This window comes from Talpa occidentalis, unplaced genomic scaffold (genome assembly GCF_014898055.3).
Source record: "Talpa occidentalis isolate TD23 unplaced genomic scaffold, MPIMG_talOcc4v2.1 talOcc4.2, whole genome shotgun sequence".
In the NCBI taxonomy this organism is placed as follows: domain Eukaryota; kingdom Metazoa; phylum Chordata; class Mammalia; order Eulipotyphla; family Talpidae; genus Talpa; species Talpa occidentalis.
Window position 1 is genome coordinate 26,479,239 of NW_023602073.1, and position 21,631 is coordinate 26,500,869.

Here is a 21,631-nt window from a genome sequence, read left to right on the forward strand (position 1 = left end):
CTCTGGGTTGGCTGTGAGGTAGGCCAGTTTGAATGGTCAAATAGGGAGACAGCACAGCAGGAATGAGGGAAATAATATGAGCCTGGGCCAGAGAGAGCGTGAGAAATAAGCATGAATCAGAAAAATAGCAATAGCTGAGCCAGAGAAGCATTTCACTGCTGAAACCATGTTACAATGACCTAAAAATAGCCACCAAAACCATGGGGACTACCTCACATGTGGCACTTGATTTTTTGCTATTTTTCAGATTGCAAAATTGGAGGGCTGGCCTTTCAGTGGAAAAACAAAACTTTGCAAAGCAGTAATAACTGCAAATCATTCATTTCCTTTGGAAAGCATTAGTCACCTATAAATATGGTAGCTCATACACTCCTCCCATCTCTCTCACCCCAAAACATCTCACCTAACTCTCTTTGAGGCAGTGGTGAGGAGAAGGAAAATAGAAATGTTCCTACTGCTGGCTTTTATTCATTCTCTTGAACAAATATTTCCCCTAACACAGAGCTTGTCCTGCTGGGAAAAGCAGTTATATAAGGTCAATCCAGCCTACAGTAGGCTTGTATTTAGTAAGTAGAAATGAACGATGCATACAAATTTCAGCAGATGGTAGGAATGTTTAAATGTCATGACACATACAAGGAGCCACATGGAAGCTAAGGAGCAAAGAGTTACATGACAAGAGCTTCACGGAGAGTATGCAGTGGATCTGAGCCAGAAGGACTGGAAAGACTGGAGCTGCAAAATTGGGAGAAAGTGAACAAACCAAAACAGTCCCAAGGCCAAGGGGTGCAATGGTCAACAATTCACTTTAGCTGGACCTTCTAGTGAAGAGTGGACAAATAGGAGGCTCCACCTCATGGCAATTTGTGGATGTGGGCGACAGCTTTGACAGCACAGGAATGTGAGATTGGTAATGGTGGTGGTTTGTTTCTGTGGCAAAGAAATGATAGTATTAGTATAATAACTTGGCCTGAGAATTATATTTTCAAATATTGCTTTGAAAATTGTGCTGAAAATGGAGTGGAAAGACATAGGAAGTGAAATAGAACAAAGCAATGCCAAAGAAAAGTTGACCAGAGGGGCCTTCCCTGGTGGCGCAGGTGGTTGAGCATGTGCTGTGAAGCTGTTCGCAGCCTCTGCAGCACCAGTTCGATCCCAGCCAGCTGGCAAGGGTCCCACATGGTGTGGCAGACCTTTCCTGTCTCGCCCGCTGCTCCCCTCAGCAGTGTATTTTGTCAGTCTGCCTGTTCTGTTCCCCCACTCTGTCTCTGGTGAATCCTCTCACTCTCCTGAAAATCTGGCCTGTACCCTGGTTCTTGTATAAATAAATAAATAAATCTTTAAAAAAAAAGAAAAGAAAAGTTGGCCAGGATATGCTTAAGTCATGCAGTATAATCAGTGTCTTATCCTTCATCCATGGCTAGCCCATAGTTCCAGTGTCATCTCATAACTGGGTGCCTAGAGCAGCCTCCTTCGTCCAGTCCTTGAGATCTAAGGAGTTTTGATAACCCAGTGAGTGCCCACAATTACCCATGCTGCATGCCACCTTGAGCATTGCCCATCCACAGATTGTAAAGTCACAATAGTCTTCAGAGACTGACAGCTCTCCTTGGCCCCATGTTTAGGTTAGCACGCCGCCCCCACTTCTGACAATGCCAATACCACGTTGGTCCTAAGTACTTATGTTGTAGCAGGAACAATATTATTGCTATTGCAGCAGTCCCAGCTGGCCTAGAGTGCACTAAGTATTTCCTGTTGATAGGCCAGAAATCTGCTAATGTCCTTATGTGTCTCTACTAGTGTGTGAAGTTCTTATAAGGTGAGAGAGAGAATTCCTTTTTTCTATACAGTGCTCACTCATGTGTGGACCCAGAGCAAGCCTGGCTGGGCCTCCAAGTGTAACAATCCTACAAATCCTTCCACCTATTTATAGACACACATAGAAATATCTTACTCCTGAAATACATTTAACACTGCCAGAAAGTTGGACTGAGCTGAGTTCCAAGATCAGCCACCACACCATACCCAGCAGCAACAATACTTTCCTACTTTTACTCCTACTCTTGCAATATCACAAATTCTCTCCCTAAGCCACTGTTACCCTTCCTGAAATATGGCCTTTGTTTGAGACCGCTTGAATGCACCATAGTTTTACACCTCAAATGTTAGTGGGAATCAGAATCTTTGCTCCATCTTCCACAGAAGGACTCCTTAGTCTTCAGGTAAATTAACATATAAAATTAAGTAGAAGGACGTCTTACAATTTCCCTTATTATCAACAATTGGGGTTCAGCCATGATACAAATTGAAGAGGGGTAACAGTGGGAAAGAAGAAATGGTTATCTATGCTTCTCATCCTTCCTGTCCAAACTTCACCTCCTACTCAAACAAAATGCTGGTCAGAGATATTGGAGAGAGAAAAGCAGCCTGAAGAGGAATGCTGTTGTATGGAGGGACACATCTGAGACACTATTAAACCAGCAGAATAAGTTTTATAGATTAGTTGGTATGTAGTGGGCAGATTAAAAGGAAAAATCAGGATAAGTCTAAGAATTGTCAGCTGTTAGACTGAAGACAGTAATTCCATTAATAAACTTAGAAAAGATGAGAAAGAAATACTTTTGGACAGAAGTAAAAAAATCAACATAAAAGTCCATATCTGGATCTATTCCAAAGGATTCTGGTTTAATTGCTTCAAGATAGGTCCTGGACATGGGAATTTTTAAAGCCACCAAGGCAATTCCAATCTTCCGCCAAGGTTGAAAAACCCCTTGCCCAGATAAACTTCCACTTGGAAATTCAGACCTGGGGTCTCAAGAGAGGTGGGCCTTTGGACCTGGAGTCTCAAGAGAAGTGGGGAGTGAAACTTCCTGGTAGGTCTCAGATTGCTAGGAACTGAGCAGGAAGAGTGAGAAGTGGGAAGCAAATGCTGGAGAAACACCCTCACCCAAGGGACAGGAGGATAAGGTTACACAGCAAAGGAACAAAGAATGATCAGGTGGTAGAAAACCAGCAGTGGATCAGCTCCCCATGGTCCCTGAGGCAGGAGAATTTTCCAGCCAGAATGGGGTGCTCCAGTGAGGTGGGAGTGGAGCCACATTTTTAAATACCATGAAAAGGTAGCCAGTCGACTCTCTTGATTGCTAACATTTTCAGTACCCAGGTAGCATATTTATCTAACATTCTAGCTTCACAGTTTCTTTTCACTTTCTTACTTCCTTTTTTTTTAAAAAAAAAAAAAAAAAAAAAAAAAACTTTCCTTTTGCTTCACCTAAAATACATTTGAAAGTAAAGTAAGTCTTGATAGGAATTTATTTATTTATTTATTTATTTAGTTGTATATTTATTTATTTATTTATTTTTTAAGATTTATTTATGTATGCATACAAGACTGGATACAGGCCAGAGGTGCAGGGGGTGACAGGATTCACCAGAGACAGAGGGGGGAGCAGAACAGGCAGACTGACTGAAACACACTGCTGAGGGGAGCAGCGAGCCAGACAGAAGAGGTCTGCTGCGCCATGTGGGTTGCTCCCTGGCAGGCCGGGGATCGAACTCCTGCTGCAGAGGCTATGGATAGCTTCACAGTGCTGTACTTAACTCCTTGTGCCACCAGGGAGGCCTCGATAGGAATTTATTTTTTAAGATAAATGTAAATAATTCACAAATTATTGTTGAAAGTCATATATGATTTTTTTAACTACTAAGGCTGGAGAATGCTTTTATACATCATTTGTAGGGAGTAGAAAGGCTTGAGCGGCAGGTGAACTGAGTGTGAATGGGACTGGGCAGTGGCGGGCACAGGCCGCCTCACTCAGGCATCACATGGTCTGTGTTCTCAGGAACATTGTCATTGTAGGAAATCTGGTGACTTGTTGAATTTACTTTCAAAATGTCATACAAATTGCCCTTGCCTTCTGGCATCAGATGCAAGTGTGATCCCCTCACATGTTTATGATTGATATTGGCATGAAAATAGGAAATCAGAGGGTCCTTTTATTCTGTTTATTCTTCTGGGCTAGAAATATATGATATGGGTGTTGGCAATTTAAGAACTATATTCAAAGCCCACAAAACTAGTAATATATTTATCTCTAACCCACAGACATCCACTGTTTCCCTACTGATAAGACACAGAAAGTTTGAATTCCATAATAATCATTTGACACTATAAGATTTAGGAAAAGGGGTCTATAAAAGATTGAATTTTGGCTACCCCATTGTGCCTACCCACCCTGACTCACATAGATTCACAAGACAGACAGTTCCAGAACTGGCATCTTCAAAGTATTAATAAAGTGAATGTCAACTAAAATTTGAAAGGCTACCAGATAAATTTACAGTTTCCAGAAGCTTCTGTGTTAATGGGTCAGGCAGTTGAGAATTGTCTACAATGGTTAAAAATTTGGATACATCCACCCAAAACAGACATTTATTTAAAAATATCAAGAGCTTACTGTGTTTCAGCACTTGGGAAATGCATGACAGATATGAGCTTCTAGGCTAGTGAGAACACAGAGACCAAACATGGTTGGTTATTGAGATCGTGGTGGAGATCACAGGACACAAGAATCTAACTGAAATGGGACTGGGGGAATGTTGAGAAAATATTTTCTAGAGAAATGGTCTTTTAAGCAGTGACTTGAAGCATGAGTGTGATTTAGCCAGGCACAGTGCAAAGAGAAGTGTGTCCCAGGAAGTGAAAGACCAGAGGTGTTCTAAGTAGAGACAACAGCAAGGCTGAAGGTCCAAAAGCTGCAGAGCTTGGTTCATTTAAGAGCCAGAAAGAGGTCCAATATGGATGGACCGCCGATCTGAGGGTGGATAGGTAGACAGGTGGGCAGGTGAGCAGTGAGCAGGGCAGGCCAGGCAGGCTGGATTGGGCTTAGATATTCTCCTAAAGCAGTGCAAATACAGGGAAGCCAAAGAGCACCATGAATACATTTCATTCATAGAAAGACTACTTGGATTACTGGTGGCCTGTGATGCCTAGAGTGATGTGTATGCATAAGAGAGACATTTAGATATGATTTCATTGGATCCTACTTGGGGACAGGGTGACTGCCAAGTTGACACTGACTGAGATCTATACCAAACATGCTGAGTGCAGAGTACCCTCCTTCTTCATCCCTTCTCTCCTCTTCTCCTTTTCCTCCCCCCCTTCTTACCTGCCTCCCTCCCCCTGCCTTGATCCTTTCAACATAATATTCATTATCATTTGGGAAGCTCAAAAGGAAGTGATACCAACTTACTGTGCCTATCTCCTTGTTCAGTCTCTCTGCTGACCACCCTTTATTAAATGACTACAATCTTGTCTGATGCTCTATTTTCATTGCTGTGCCCACTATCAGTTAACGCACCTATAACTTTCACGATTTCTCCGTGAACGTGAAGACTTCATTATCTTACCCCAGGAGCCTTCCTTTACAAAACTTATGCTGTGAGAGGCAAAAAATAAGTAAATAAATAGAAACTTTCCAGGTCTCTAGGGCAATGTCCTTATTTGTAGACTATCTTATATAAATGTGCATGAGCGCAAGGAAGCCCTAGTTTCAAATATATGAAGTAAGCAAAGTGAACTAATTAATGCAATGTTTGGAGTGTATTCAAATCTCCTCCCTGACCCCAAACTCTAGCCACCTGGGATATTTACTTTCTGCCCCTTATACCTGTTCTGCTATGTCATGAGGAGTAGCCATGCAGAAAGAAGTGCTGCAAAATGCTTCTAAAGGACACATGCCTCAGAGAGTAAATAATGATATAATCTTTTGGTTGTGATCTGGTAAAGTGTTGATTACATTAAAGGGACATCAAGACGACCTTGGGAGAACAGCGTGACACCAGCAGGCCAGGCCAGGGGCCAAGTTGCTAAGTCCACATTTGTAGACCTGAGGCTTTAATTTTTTTATTGTGGTAGAATAAACATAACATGAAATTTTCCATTTTAATCTTTTTAAAAATATACTCTGCGGCACCTAGCCCAGTCACATTGGTGTGCAGTCATCCCCACCATCTAACCCCAGAACGCTTTCCCTCCCCAGACTGAAATCCTGTGCCCATTAAACAGTAACTCCAATTTCCCCCACCCCCCACACCCATTTATTCTGCTTTGAATTGGATGGATATAAGTGGATATATCCATCCATATATTCACTTATAAGTGGATATAAGTGAAAAAATGAAATAATAATAACATTTGTTATTTTATGGTTTTTTTTTATACTTAACATAGTATCTTCAAGGTTTAATCAGGCTGTGGCATGTATCAGCATCTCCTCTCCTTCCTTTTTAAGACTGAATGGTGATATTCTATTTTATATTCCACATTTTGTAATGCATTTATCCATAGATAGACACGGGTTGCTTCTACGCTTTTGATATTGTTGACAGGGCTTTTATGAACATGGGTAGATAGCTCTCTTTGAGTCCTAGCTTTCAACTCTTTGGGGTCTCTACTGAGAAGTGGGGTTGCTGGATTATATGGCAATGCTATTGTTTATTTTATTTTATATTTTTTGAAGAACTAACATAGCTCTCTATAGCAATTACACCATGTTACTTTACCAGCCATGCAGCAGGATTCTGATTTTTCCAAATCATCTCCAACACCATATTTTCTGTTTTTATTTATTTTTTTGCTTATAGTCATACAAGTGGGTTTGAAGTAATATCTCATTTTAGTTTTGATTTGCATTTCCCTAACAATTAATGACACTGATTATTTTTTCATGTTTGTTGCCCATTTTTTTAAAAAGATGTATTTATTGGGCCTCCCCAGTGGCGCAGTGGTTGAGCGCTGGGTTGCGAAGCTGCCTGCAGCTTCTGCACCACCGGTTCCATCCCTGGTTGTCCAGTGAGGGTCCCACATGGCGCGCAGACCTCTCCTGCTGCCTGCTGCTCCCCTCAGCAGTGTACTTCATCAGTCTGCCTGCTCTGCTCTCCACTCTGACTCTGGCAAATTCTCTCACCCTCCCGCGCTTCTGACTGTACCCAGTGCTTATATATATAAATAAATAAATATTTTTTAAAAAATGTGTATTTATTTATACATACAAGAGCTGGGGTATAGGCCAGAGGTGGGGGGGTGTGGTGAGAGGATTCACCAGAGACAGGGTGGGGAGCAGAACATGCAGATTAACTGAAATACACTGCTGAGGGGAGCAGCAGGTGAGACAGGAGAGGTCTGCTGTGTCATGTGGGTCACCTCCCTGGCCAGGGTTTGAACTTGTGCTACAGTGGCTGGTGATAGCTTCATAGTGCTGACTTAACCCCTTGCACCACCAGGGAAGTCCCTGTTTGTTTCCCATTTGTCTCCAAAATGCCGTTGGAGAAATGTCTGTTCAAGTCCTTTGTCCATTTTTTAAAGATTTTATTATTTTTTTTATTAATTTACTATTTTAATTTTTTTAATTATTTATTACTTTTGCATAAAGGACCGGAGTATATGCTAGAGGTGTGGGGGTGCAAGAATTCACCAGCGACAGAATGGGGAGCAGACAGGAGGATCTACTGAAATACACTGCTGAGCAGAGCAGCAGGTGACACAGGAGAGGTCTGTTGCACCTTGGCAGGGGCTCGAACTCAGGCCGTGGCAGCGATAGTGCTGAGACTTAATACCTAGGCTACCAGGGAGGACCCCTTTGTCCATTTTTAATTGGGCTGTTTGTTGTTATTGAGTTTTGGAATTTCCTTATATATTTTGTGTTATAATCTCTTATATGTGATGTGTAAATATTTGTTCTCATGCCATAGGTTCCTTTCACTCTGTCAATACACAGATATGCTCCTTAAATTGTATTCCATAGTGTTTCCCTTGCCTCACCTTAGCTTTGAACCTTAGTCTCTTCCAAAAAGCATTTGCCAAACTTAGAATATTTGAAATAATCAAGAAAGTTCAATTAACCTGAATTTTATTCTCCCATCTGAACGCCTTGGACAGCCTGGGATATCCAAATTTGAACATTATTTCTGAAGCATAATCTTGTCCATCTTAATTGATACAAAAGAATAGCCAAGAAGCCTCCTACTGTGCCATCCCTCAGAGGTGGAAACTTTAAATTCATTTAATGGTTACAATGTGAAGACATCATTCTGTGAAATGTATGTGTTAAAGCCCTTAATCCTTACAATGGATTTATGCAAGGTGTATAATATTTGCACTCCCACTTTATACAGGAAAGTGGAGGGACAAAAAAGTTGATTAAATTGGTAACAAATCTAATAGGTGGCAGAACAGAATTTGAATCACAAAGGTCTGGTTCCAGAGTCTATACTTTTTCCAATTATAAACTGTAACTGACACATCTTCCCCATAGTTAATTTAAAAGTTATTTCAGACCTTGTCTTCTTCTGGTGCAGTTAGTTTACAGCAAATTGCAGTTTCAGGCTTCACTCCTAACATTTATTTTCTTTCTATTGTCTTATAGAAATGAGGCAAAATCTGAGCCTCTTGTAAATTCATCCATTTTCTATTTAACATTCAATTCATGAGCTGAAATCAGGACCAACATTTAAGCCTCAGGCATATTTTATTAGAGCAATAGTGCTTGATCTCTTCCTGTCCTGCCTGACAGAGTTGGGAAACTAATGAAAAGTCACCCTTGATTCTTAGGTACAAAGAAGATTAACCCCGCTTTTCTGACAGAAGTCATCTTAGCTGGTTCAGTGTCTCAATAGATCATATCTCTCAGAGAAAGGGAAAAAATCATGTTACACGCTGTCTTTAGCCAGTGATGTAGCCAACGCCCCCCTCCCCCATATTTTTTCCCACCAGCACTGAATTTTAATGGAGAGGTAAAATAGCTAAACCTAGTCCAAGGAACAAGATGTCTCCTTGGATCAAGTCTATTTATCTAGAAAAGACTTTCTGTGGATCTATAGAACACTTCAGATGTCCCCCATGGCTTCTTTTTATCTGTCTGGGCTTCAAAACTCCATTGTCCTCGAGTTGAAAAAGACATTTCCCCCTTGCTGTCTTAATCATTGTGATTTGTCACTTTCTGCAGGGTCCTGTGGATCTACTCTGAGACAGGGACCTGGGTGTATCCGGTGTTTGATAAACTCAGTCCAGTGGGCTTGGCAGCCTTCTTCTTTCTCAGCTACATCTGTGGTGTCAGTATTTACCTACTTGGAGAGAAGCTCAACCACTGGAAATGGGGTCAGTTCCTCTTTTAGCTACAGAAACACTTTTCCTTATGCTCTATCCCCTCCTCCTGGAAACAGAAGTGGAAACAAGCCCAAAAAAAGTAGTGAGACTTAATGCCTTGCTCCAAAGAACTCAAGACAGGTCCTAGCAAAGTAGGTAACAGAAGGCCTGGGGGTGTTAGTGCTTTCTCAAAGGACCCATCAAATATCCTCTTCCCCAAACAATGTCTCATCTAATTTTAAAGTTAAAAATAAATCTTGTTTAGAGAGCTTAGACCCCAGAGGGCAAGGTGTCACCATTCCCAGCATGAAGAAATGGGTTCAGGGTCCCCTTTCCTTAGGTGAGGCTTTGTGGGAAATGTGCTATTAAAAATGTCCAGGCTTTCTTTTTGAAGTATATGGGTCCAGATGACCCTCTTAACTGTTCCGACCTTAGGAGTGCCTTGTTAAGTTACTACTCAATCTTTAGTAAAATATTTACCAGATAAAATCACAACCTGTTCTTGATGTTAGAATTCTCATTTAGATAAGATCTTGGGCAATGTAAAAAAGTCAGTAAGCTAAGCTAAGCTTTCTAATTATAGGTGGATAGAACAATGTTGCTTTTTCGTAAGAGAAAAATAATCTTAGCTTAGTTGATACTAAAATGGAAGATTTTATTCTTCTTACTTCTCCTTTCCCAATGCCTCTACACCCAGAATATTAGTTTATGGGAAATAAACCACAAAATATTCAGGTTGTAAAACACTCAAGATTTTTTTTCCTTTCCCAAGGAGCAGTGCTGGAACTCTACCCTGATTTTGTATGTAAGGAAGGCAAGAGTCACATACAGTCCCCCACATCACACACCCACATGCCATTCTGTTCTATCAAAATAGAAATGGCAGAAGTGACATCTTCCACCCAATCTATGAACTGGTGTGAAAACATAAGCCTGTGTATGCGAAAAGGGAAAAAAATCACAGTTTCAGAAGGTTCAGTACAAGAGTGTATGTTTCTGAAAGGAGACTGAGACCCTAGAGAAATAAGGATGCAAATCATACGATTTTTACTCTTGGAGAATTTAACTAGTTAATAAAGTCTCAAAGGCAATATCTTTCTTGAAAGCAACAATTAAAAAATCAAATACTAAAAATTATCCAAAAATCAGGATTCCAAATCACAGGAAATTATTCAGTAGAAAAAAGTGTTGATATCTAAATCTAACTAGTTTTGGCTCCTTGAAACTGAGTAAATACTTTTTATGCCTTCCCCAAATCTGTATTTTAAAAAGGAAAAAGGGGTGGATGAAACTAATTTATTTGAAATCTGGCAAATATAAGATGTAGAGAAAAGCTCAATTACTCAGAAGTTAGCAATAACTGTTAGAACCAATCGTATTTAAACGATTATTTTTAAATAGTACAGTGAATTTTAAACATTCATTGAATTAAAAAAACAAATTTTACTGTATTTAATGTTATGAAAGCACTATTTTTAATATAAAGCTCTTATTTTGTCTAATATAGCCAATTTTTTCTATAATTAGGTCCCAATAAGCAACTAGGCCAACATCAAAATGTGGATTTTTTTTAAAGATTTATTTATTTATTTATACAAGCACTGGGTACAGTCAGAAACATGGGAAGGTGAGAGAATTCACTGGAGCCACAGCAGGGAACAGAACAGGCAGTGATGAAATGCACTGCTGAGGGAGCAGTGGGCACGGCAGAAGAGGTCTATCACGCCATGTGGGACCCTCGCTGGTGGCCGGGGATCGAACCAGTGCTACAGAGGCTGCAGGCAGCTTCCCAGCCCAGCACTCAACCACTGCGCCACCAGGAGAGGCCCCAAAATGTGGATTTTTACTTACATTTTTCTTCAGGGAATATTTATGTGAGAGAGATTACTTAGATGGTTAAAAGTCTTTCTACTTTCTCAAGATATTTTGTATATTTATTTATTTATTTATGCACATTGCAACTGGGGTGTAGGCCAGAGGTGTAGGGGGTGAGAGGATTCATCAGAGACAGAAGGGGGAGCAGAACAGGCCAGACAGGAGAGGTCTGCTGTGCCACATGGGTTAGCTCCCTGCCCAGGGATTGAACTCATGCTACAGAGCCTGGTGATAGCTTGATAATTTGATAGCTTGATAGCTTGATAGTGCTGAGACTTAATCCCTTGCACCCCAGGGAGGCCCCGTCCTTACTCAAGATTTTTGACTCCTTAAAAGTTCCATAACAGCATCAGAATAGGATCATAAATGTGTTACATTCTGAATAGATATTAATTGCAAGTGCTTAAATAAAAATTAAAATAATTTGATCACTTAAAATTCCAGAAGCCGTGAACACATTTCAGTTTTCTAAAACTAAAAAGTTTTCTATGCAAACACTTTTCCTATTTCCAGTTCTCCTTAAAACACATTCCTCCAATTACACATGAAAATTCAAGCCCATGGAATGACACATGAGGGTCCTTTTGACCCAGTCCCTCCCTTAGGTCCTCTGTTCCTTCTCCCTACACACTGATGGTGTTTCTCAGCTCTATGGGCTGCTGTCTCTCATACCCCCAGTGTTCATTTCAACTCACCTCTTCAAGGAAGTCTTCCCAGAAATGTTCTCACATTAAACTGAGTTTCTTAAGGGGCAAGAGTATATCATATCCATCTTTGAATTCCCCATTTCCATTAACTTACACAATGGATCAGACAGATCCATTATGTGCAGACAGAAGAATATCTGACTGTTCTTTCTATGCTGTGGCATTTTTATACAAACAAGTGAGAAGAAAAAGAAACTAAGGAAATAATTCCATTCATAACCTTTTCAAAAAGAATCAAATATCTTAGAATTAACCTAACCACAGAGGTGAACTTCAACAAGAATTACAAGATGGTATTAAAGAAATTAGATAACATGTGCCTCCCTGGTGTCATAGGGGTTAAAGATAGTATCATTAAACTATCGCCAACCTCTGCAGCATGAGTTCGATCCCCAGCCAGCCAGGGAGCTACCCACGTGGTGTGGCGCAGCAGACCCCTCCTGACTCTCCTGCTGCTCCCCTCAGCAGTGTATTTCAGTGGATCTGCCTGTTCTGTTCCCTACTCTGTCTCTGGTGAATCCTCTCACCCCCCACAACCTCTGGCTTAGACACCAGTTCTTGTATGCATAAATAAATATTTAAAAAAAAGAATTTAATAACGATATAAGGAGATTGAAAGACATTCCATGCTGATAGATGGGGAGAATCAACAAAATCAAAATGACTGTCCTGCCTCAATTGATCAATGAATTTAACACAACTATCATCAAAATACTAACAATGTTCTTCAATGAAATTGGATAAAAACATTAAAATGTATATGGAACCACAAAAGACCTCAAATAGCAGAAGCAATTCTGAGGGGAAAAAGGAGAGAAATGGAAACCTCACATTTCCTGACTTTAAATTTTACTATAAAGCAACAGTCCTAAAACCAATGTGGCATAAAAATAGTCACTAGTCAATAGAACAGAATTGAAGGCCCAGAAATAAATCCATGTGCATATCAATACTGAATTCAAGATAAACCAGCCACAGTCACACAATGAGGAAAGAAGACTTTCTAATGAATGGTCCTGGAAAAACTGGAAAGCTACATGTAAAAGAAAGAAGTTGGATCACTAACTCCATGCACAACAATAAATCTCAAATGGATTAAAGATATCTCCAGCAAGCCCTCTGAAATAACTACTTCTTATCACTTCTGCACTGTGACTTGTATGTACTCATCAGTGGTCAAAACTCATTCCTCTAACACATCATATCCTCCCAGCTATCCGCTTTCTCACCCTTTGTCACGCCACACACTGAAACTAGGCAAAAGTTCTTTACATTCTCACTTCAAACTGTAGCAGAAGCTGTTATCAATACATGGGTGCAAGTCTCTCAGAGTAGTATGTTCTTACTATCTTGTTTTCTGACTATTAGATAATAAGATATGTAATTGCATGTGGTATCCACAGTGATACTGATTAAGAGTATGTTTCCTCTTGCAGAAAATGTTTGACTCTTGCACAAGGCAAACATTAAATATCTGGCCTGAAATACCTCTATTCCTTGCTACTGTCTAACAGAGAATAAAGAAAGGACTAAAATAAGTCAGCGTGGACCTAACTCCTTAATCACTAATGAGGAGGCATCCCAATGGAAAAATTCCCCTCAATGAAGAAAAGTGATTTAAAAAAAAAAAAACAAACACATTATTTCCTATTCAAAGTCTGAAATCTTTCTTGTGAATTTTGTTTGGATAATAGTCAGCCGTTCACTGACCTCCAGCTATGTAGTAACATGGTCTGAGAAAACCTCCTAAAACTAAAAGAAGCTCAGAGACTGCTTAGCTCTATGAGATTCAGGACCTGCTGGAAACAAAAAGAAGAATGAGATTTCTGTGATATTAACACCAGAAGTTTCTACAGAATGAAATGACTGTTGGATTTGCACATAAACAGACATGTGGGGATGGTGCCTTCTCCACCAAAGGATATGTGAGAATCTCTTAGTGTTCCCTCTAGCTGCTGAGTATCAGATGTGGGAGACTCTGATCTCATGAAGGAGCCACCTGCTCTTCTCCCCCAAAGGAACTTCCCATCACCATTTCTGCTCCTGAGCTGCTTCTCTCTGTATGTCTTCATGTTCTATTGTGTTTTTGAAGTGGAATTTCTGATCCTTGGCACCTGGGGTTGAAGGGGTAAGGTTGTGGTGACAGACTCAAGGAGTTGGATTTGGAAACAACATGAGTAAAGAAAGTTTTAGGAGCCCTCCCAGTGAGTGCATGGGAACAAGTTTGAGAAGTTTACATTGAAAAGGCTTCTGAACATGAGGAAGTTAAAGTGTTATTTAGCTGAAAGAGTATTCATAAAAGGGTCAAAGTGCATTTTTCAAAATGAGAAGGTGCTATGCTTTTCTTGGAGACTTAACATAGAGAATAACTAACTGGGGAGAAGTTAACTAACAACAGAAATGAAAAATAAGCAGAAAAAGCATGAAGTCTGTAGAGCTGCATAAGTTCATAAAGGTATTCTTCATGAATGAAGAGTAGGAGAAAGGAGAGGACAGTCCTTAAAATAGCTGAGAAATATGAATAAAGGATGGCAATAGGGCTGTGCTATCAGGAGTTTGCTGTTCCAGAAAATCAGTGTGATGAGGGGTCAAAACTAATACCTCAAATCACCAGTCACTAGAGCCTTTGAGAAGGGGAATTCTATTTAAAAATTCATAGAATATATTTAATGTTTGCTGCTAAGGATGTACTGATGCAGGGGCAGGGCTGGGAGGGGTAAACGTGGAATTAGGAGCATGAATTTCCTGTGGTAATTCTGACTCAGCACTGACTAACTTCTAGAATGGAGGCGAAAGGCTGAGTTGAGAAATTTTCAAGATAGGATTGATATCATTTGACAACAGATAGGAAAGATCATGAGTTAATGAAGTTCTAGAAATTTCAAAGCTTTTGCAAAAATTGATGATCATTAAATGTGGAGGCACCAACTTGTTGACTGAATAGAAATCATTCTAATAGCTAATGCTATAATTTCAATAGCATAAAGACCCTCTAATGAATTGACTGAAAACTGATAAATATGTCTGTACTTTTCTTCCCAGACCAGTAAGTTAATTTGGTCAGAGATCATGGAGGACCCCTATTTAGGTGACTGTCCACTCTTCAATTTTCTCTCTAATTTGGTATGGTTATTTTGTCTCCATCTGCAAAGTATGAACAGTTTGTGGCAAGTGGTGTAACCTACAAACAAATGGCAAAGGCAACCACAAACAGTGGCTCCTATTAGATATGTAGAGATATAGAGGTAAATGTCTTTGGTCAACTGGCTAGGTGTGAGTGGACCAGCACCGATGGTGCTCTTTCTGAATTCCCTAAGGTTCATCTTCCTGCCTTGTAAAGTTTTCTTACCTTTCCACTACCCCAAGTCTGAGTGAATGTCTACCCACACCAAAATACCAATTAGAGAAAGCCTCAAGTCTGAGGTCTCATTCTGTTCCTTTTTTTACAGGTGACATGATACAGTCAAAGAAGAAGAAGTGATTACATGCTCTTTTCCAAGAACTAAGGAGGAAGAAAACAGGGTTTTCTTTACTTTCATCTTTTTTTTTTTTTTTCTCCTGGTTGGAGGGAGGTGCTGGAGCAACATAGAAAATAGAAAAGATAGGGAATGATATTTAAATCAATAAGAAGGTAGCTGAATTGGAGGACTCTTGCCTTTTTGAGAGGTTCATTGGACATGCCAAAAACAATTCCTGCTGTCTCAGAATTTGTTACCTTTGTCTGACCTCCTTGGAGAAGGGTCTGTGGTCAAAATCTGGCCTAAGGCTAAAGAAATGTATATTACACCAGTGTTAAAGAATGTTAAGAGAGAGAGAAAGAAATGGGATAATCCAAACTCTTCACTGAGGACCTAGATAAGAAGTTACCTGCATGAAGCCAAAGAGTTAATGTCAGAACCAAGATAATAGCTTTTTTCTCCCAGATCTAACTCCCAGTTCCATATCACATTTTAATAATCTCAACTTTCCTAAAAAGCATTTTCATGAATTACTTTCATGGATTGTTCATCTATATGTTTTTTCTTCTCAAGCTAGATAGATGCAGAGGAAGATGGTTGTTAATGAAGTTGTCTGTCAGGTGTGATAGCAAAATCTTTGGGGCAATGAGAAAATATAAACTCTCTTGGGAGATCTGTCCCTCTTGTAAGAAAGTATAAACATTGAACATAGTGACATTGTCAAACTACCTTCCACTCAAATTTTGATTAATTTTTCAAATAAATGTACATATACTTGGGGAATAATCTGGATGAGGAATGCTATGATTATGAGGTACAAGGCACTCTCCTGAGCTGTGGGCTTAACAAAGTTGATTGTCAGGTGAGGATCCGATTCACTCCTGAACCCTGCTTTGATTTTCCTAATGGATTTTTTTCCAGGTATTTATTTGCAGGCACATTTTATAAAGAACATAAACAACAAATGTCTAGTGGTGGGTGAACGTGTTTAAGTCTATTGAATTGGATGTGGGCTCTGGTGTTAGGATTTCCAACTTAATATTACACAGGAAATACTTGGTAAAATTGAACACTAACAGCAGTTTTGAAGTGCTAGGGAGGAGGCGGAGCACCCCTTAGGGCAGGCAGGCCAAGGGAAAACTTAGGCACCAAGAAAGCCCAACTCCCTTTCCACTATTATATAAATATGATCCTCAGGTCTTTTTGGAGTGAGCTGTGAACATCACCCACACCTGCTGCTTCTGACTGCTCTGAGCACCTGGTCTCAGCAAGAGCCCAGAAGCAGTTCTCACAGTGGAAATTCCCCAAATGTAAAAACCACAGGGGATCACCCAAATTTTCCACACCCCCAAAATGACTCCAACTGCATATTTCTCAGAGTCATAGTAAGCTTTTGGCTGGGATGAGCCTCCAGATTTCTATTTATGGCTTCACTGTCCCTGGATCCAAATTAAACCTGATTGCTGCATGACTGACCCTGTGTAATATTTATTCCAGTGCCAGAAATACCTCAGAACAATTTCCCATCGTGCAAGTACGTAAGCATACAAGCGCGCTCCCTCAGTGCTTGTAGCTATGAAAGGAGAAGTAATGCTGACTACACATTCATGGGAAGGTGTGTAGTATCTGCTGCCTAGGTAGGGCTGTGTTATGCCCTAGTTAGAACACAACCTCATACAAAACAAATGATGAAAAAACTGGTAATGAGATTTCTAGTGTCATGCCTCTTACAAACACACTCGCCTCCACCATCTCATTTTATCTTCAAAAAATCATATAAGTGGGACCTTCCTGGTGGCGCAAGGGGTTAAGCACCACACTATGAAGCAATTCACAGCCTCTGCAGCTCAAGTTCAATCCCCGGCCAGCCAGGGAGGTAACAACATGGCGCAGCAGACCTCTCCTGACTCGCCCACTGCTCCCCTCAGCAGTGTATTTCAGTCAGTCTGCCTGTTCTGTTCCCCACTCTGTCTCTGGTGAATCCTCTCACCCCCCCATACCTCTGGCCTGTACCCCAGTTCTTGTATGCATAGATAAATGAATCTTTAAAAAAAATCATATAAGATATCTGTATGTCTTCATTTTACAAATGAGTAAACTGAGTTTCTGATGTTTTGTTGGAAAATATGTAAGAACCAAGTCTTTGGGAATAAAAACAGATGCTAAGGCCCTGACTTGCGCTGTTTGCTTGTTGCAATGTGTAAGCACCCCACCCACATGTCACTGAAAGTACAGTTGGGAAGAGATACCACAGCTGCTCAGCACAACGCTGGATTCAGAGGAGGGAAATGACCGGCTCAAAGGCCACACAGAGGGTTGATTCCCAAAACCTCCTTTTGTTCCTCTTTGTAATAGAGCAACTAAGTAACTGGTAATCTGAAAGTCTTTATTTAAAAAAACAAAAATGATTGCTGAGTAATATTCCATTGTGTATATATAACACATCTTCTTGATCCAGTCATCTATTTTGGGGCATTTGGGTTGTTTCCATAGCTTAGCTATTGTAATAGTGCTGCTATAAACATAGGGGTGCAGGTGAATTAATATGTGTGGGTCCTTTGGGTAGATCCCAAGGAGTGGAATTGCTGGATAAACTCATGCCATTCGCAGCAACATGGATGGAGCTGGAAGGGATTATGCTCAGTGAAATGAGTCAGAAAGAAAAAGAAAAATATCCAATGGTTTCACTTATAGGAGAAATGTAGAAGAAACAAATAAGGGAGGAAAGTGAAAAAAATCACACAAAATTAAAAATCAAAATCAACAGACAACTATAAATCAGACTCTCCCCTCTGCAGGCGAGAGGAAGCAGAAGGATCAAAACAGGGGAGGGAAGAGCACAGGGGACTATGGCGAAGGTGCACAGGTAAACTGGTGGTGGGAATTCCATGGGGACTACACCTGAGAGGAGAAAGCATACATTGTACAAGAATGATGTAAAATATATATAAAATAAAAAAATAAATATATTTTTTTTTTAAAAATGTATGACATCTGTAAGGTCAGATAAAAGAAGGCAGTCTGGGGAAACTCTCACACTTTAGCCGCACCGCCTCAGGGCTGGGCTGGTTCCTACCTGTGCTTGTGTTCTGAAGGTGTATCTCTATGTACCATCTGTATTTGGAGAAAAGACTTGTTTGCCTAAACAATTCACTACCCCCACTCCCACCCCCACAAAGGGTCAGGCATTTCTCAAGCTATTTTCAGCCCTTCTGCACCTACTAGCTTGCAATACTTGCCATAACAGGAAGTCAATTTCATACACTGTAATCCCCAAATGCGTTGCCCTGCGTGTGGGAAGCATGAGGGGGTTGAGCGAGAGAGTGGGGCATGCCTCCAGGGGCTGGCTGGCAGAGCCCCAAGCCCATCCTAAGTCTCGGGGCCCCCACCCCCAGGCCCAAGCAGCAGAAACCAGCATCCACATGGAGACACTGTTTTCCTTTCCCATTTAGTTGGTGGTACCTTTTTTTTAACAAAGCACTTGAGTAGGCAGCAAAGCCAGTGAGAAGTGTTTATTTATAGCTGTGGATTTTCAATGCTGTATAAATTAGAAATCATCGCTGAATGAGGCCCGCGCCCACTCACACACGCAGGGCCGCTATCCGTGAGTCCTTTCACATAGTTTGACTGTACACAGTCTAAAATGGGAGAAAATGACATGCTCCAAGTCAAATGACAGAGTCACAGCTAAACTGCAAAGCAGAAAACTAGCAATTATTTTTCCTCAGCACAATATGGGGAGTACGACAGGTGCAATTATCCAATATTATTTAACAGTACCAGTTTGTGGTATAGGGAGAAAATAAAGGTTTCCGTGTCTTAGAGAGGAAAAAAAGAGAAAGACCTGCCTCCCGGCTCCTGTTTCTATGGATTAAACTATTTTATGTAAATTGAAACTGACCAGGATTCCAAAAAGGGAAGGGAGAACCACCTGGTTCCCTTCCCCGCCTCCCCAGAAACTCCAGGGACTTCTGAGAAGGGCTCCCGGCCTTGGGGACACTGAACACCCATCTTAAGGCAGCAGCTCCAGGTCAGGTTCTGGGGAAGACCTGTCCTCTGAGCTCCTGGCATTAGAGGGAAGCCCTCCCTGTCCCTCAGCCAAATCAAGATGAGGTAGAGAAGGCATCCACAGGAGTCATTTCTAGTCTCTAAATGAGGTTTTCCCCTTTTGGCCTTCAGCGTATTTCCATACCTACTTCCGAGTGAGCCTTAAACTGGTCATCCTACCTAGAAAGATCTATCACAGCAGCCTCACTTTCAGCTTTCATAGCTGCTTTCTTAGCCTCTGGGTTCATCCCCTCCTAACTCCATCTCTCACACTCTCCATCTCTCCCTCTGGGTTTCTGTGTCCATAATAGTATGGTATGGAATGCTGCAAAGAACATAAGCTTCAGAGCCGGACATGCTCTGAATCTAAACTCTCACTCTGCCACTCGCTCCTGGGAAAAGTAGTTTGTGTTTCTGAACCTGTTTTCTCAAAGTCAAATGATGATGCCTACCGTGATTAAATAAGATTACAATTTCAAGTGGTGGATGCAAGTGCTTGGCTGCCATCCCACCCTGCTTGGCCTCACACTCCTTCAGACCAGGGCCAGGCCTCTTTGTCTACATCTCTGACAAGTTCTAACTCTGCACCCTTTGAAAGTACTGAAAATACTTAGAGACTGGCATGAGGGTTACTTACAACTTCTTAATCTTACAGACTTCATCACCAAATAGCATCCACCTTTCCAAGAAGCTGAGATTCCCAATGTTAGAATTTCACTTCAGGTAATCTCTCCATCATAAATTCCAGAATTCTATTAACACTAATGATCAAATTATACTTTACCACAGCTAGCAGCGACAGAATAGGACACAGGACAAATTTTGATGAATCGGAAAGGGAGAGAGGGGTTGGCCTGAAGAACAAAGATTGCATGCAGGCGGGGCTCCAGATTGGATGATGGGTTATACTGGTATCCCCCAGGAGAGACTGCTGAGTACTAGAGTCCAGGTCAGAGAGATTAATCTTTAAGAGAGTTGGGGAGGGTAGGGGATGGGAAGGGGAATCAAAGACAAATTTTGTTTATATAAGAATTTAATTCCTGGGCCTCCCCGGTGGCGCAGCGGTTGAGCGCTGGGTTGCCAAGCTGCCCGCGGCCTCTGCGGCGCCGGTTCGATCCCTGGCTGCTCCCCGGCCACTGGAGGAGGGTCCCACATGGCGCGCAGACCTCTCCTGCCGCCCGCTGCTCCCCTCAGCAGTGTCCTTCGGTCCTTCTGTCTGCTCTGCTCCCCGCTCTGGCTCTGGTGAATTCTCTCACCCTCCCGCGCTTCTGACTGTACCCAGTGCATGTATAAACAAAACAAACAAACAAACCAGCAAACAAATAAATAAAGCATGCCTCTATCAAAAAAAAAAAATAAAAATAAAAATAAAAAAAAATAAAAAGAATTTAATTCCTTTAAGTGCCTGCTTACCCTTTCCTTACAGATCATATCTGCTCTCAATAATGCCTAGGTTACTGCGTCATAACCAAGACTTCTTCAGCTACTCCCAAGATGCTATTCTCCAAGGACCATGGAAAGGGGCTCTGCTCTTTTTTTTTTAATGATTTATTTATTTATGCATACAAGAACTGGGGTACATGCCAGAGGTGTAGGGGGTGAGAGAATTCACCAGAGACAGAGTGGGGAACAGAACAGGCAAATCGACCGAAGCACACTGCTGATGGGAGCAGCAGGCGAGTCAGGAGAGGTGTGCTGCGCCATGTGGGTATCTCCCTGGCCAGGGATTGAAATCTTGTTTCAGTGGCTGGGGGCAGCTTCATAGGTTGCATCTTAACCCCTTGCGCCACCAGGGAGGCCCCAGCTCTGCTCTTATTGCCACTCTAATCTTGCTAATGTACCAAAAAAACTTTTCACCAGGGATAAAGCCTTCATTTTACATGGAAAGACAAATTAATATGTAAATACTTATAAAGTGACCTGTGATTTACATGTTCGAAAGGACTTTTGGTGATTTGAAAGCTATTTTAATGTGGGAGGAAGTGTGCTTGCAGAGTGGAAATGGAGTTGTTGTGAGAAAAAAAATGCAACAGGTAAGGAAAGGATCAGCTGCAAACTCTGAGGACAAAACACATCTAGTTGACCATGTTTTACCATGTGAGTTTCCAAGAGATGACTGGGTGTGTATCTTGGCCCTCCACCCCTTCCCAAGAAAGCTCAGCTGTGGTTTGAATATCCAAAATAGAGCTTGACTTGGCCACGCTGGGTCAGCAACATTCTCCACGCCTTTGTAGGAGTGGGATGAGGTGGCATAGCTATGATGTGCTGCTCTGTGTGATTCTAGACTTGATTACTGGGGCAGGAACTGTAGGTATTTAAACTTGCTTTATGACTAGGGGAGAAATTAGTGTTGTGTTGTCACCATTCTTAAGAAGAGAGGAGACAAGCAAAGAAGTTTG

At 41.2% G+C, this 21,631-nt stretch overlaps 1 protein-coding gene across 3 annotated transcripts in view; it reads left to right on the top strand.

Annotated features, from left to right (window-relative positions):
* ADTRP (androgen dependent TFPI regulating protein) overlaps positions 1–17,349 on the top strand; it is a 75,254-nt gene extending 57,905 nt beyond the window's left edge. For all 3 annotated transcript variants that reach the window (XM_037519221.2, XM_037519219.2, XM_054698442.1), the window contains exons 6-7: positions 9,006–9,157; positions 15,177–17,349. In XM_037519221.2, coding sequence (XP_037375118.1) covers positions 9,006–9,157; positions 15,177–15,208 — 184 coding nt within the window. In that variant the 3' untranslated portion in view covers positions 15,209–17,349. The remainder of the gene's footprint in view (positions 1–9,005; positions 9,158–15,176) is intronic.
* The last annotated feature ends 4,282 nt before the right edge of the window (positions 17,350–21,631 follow it).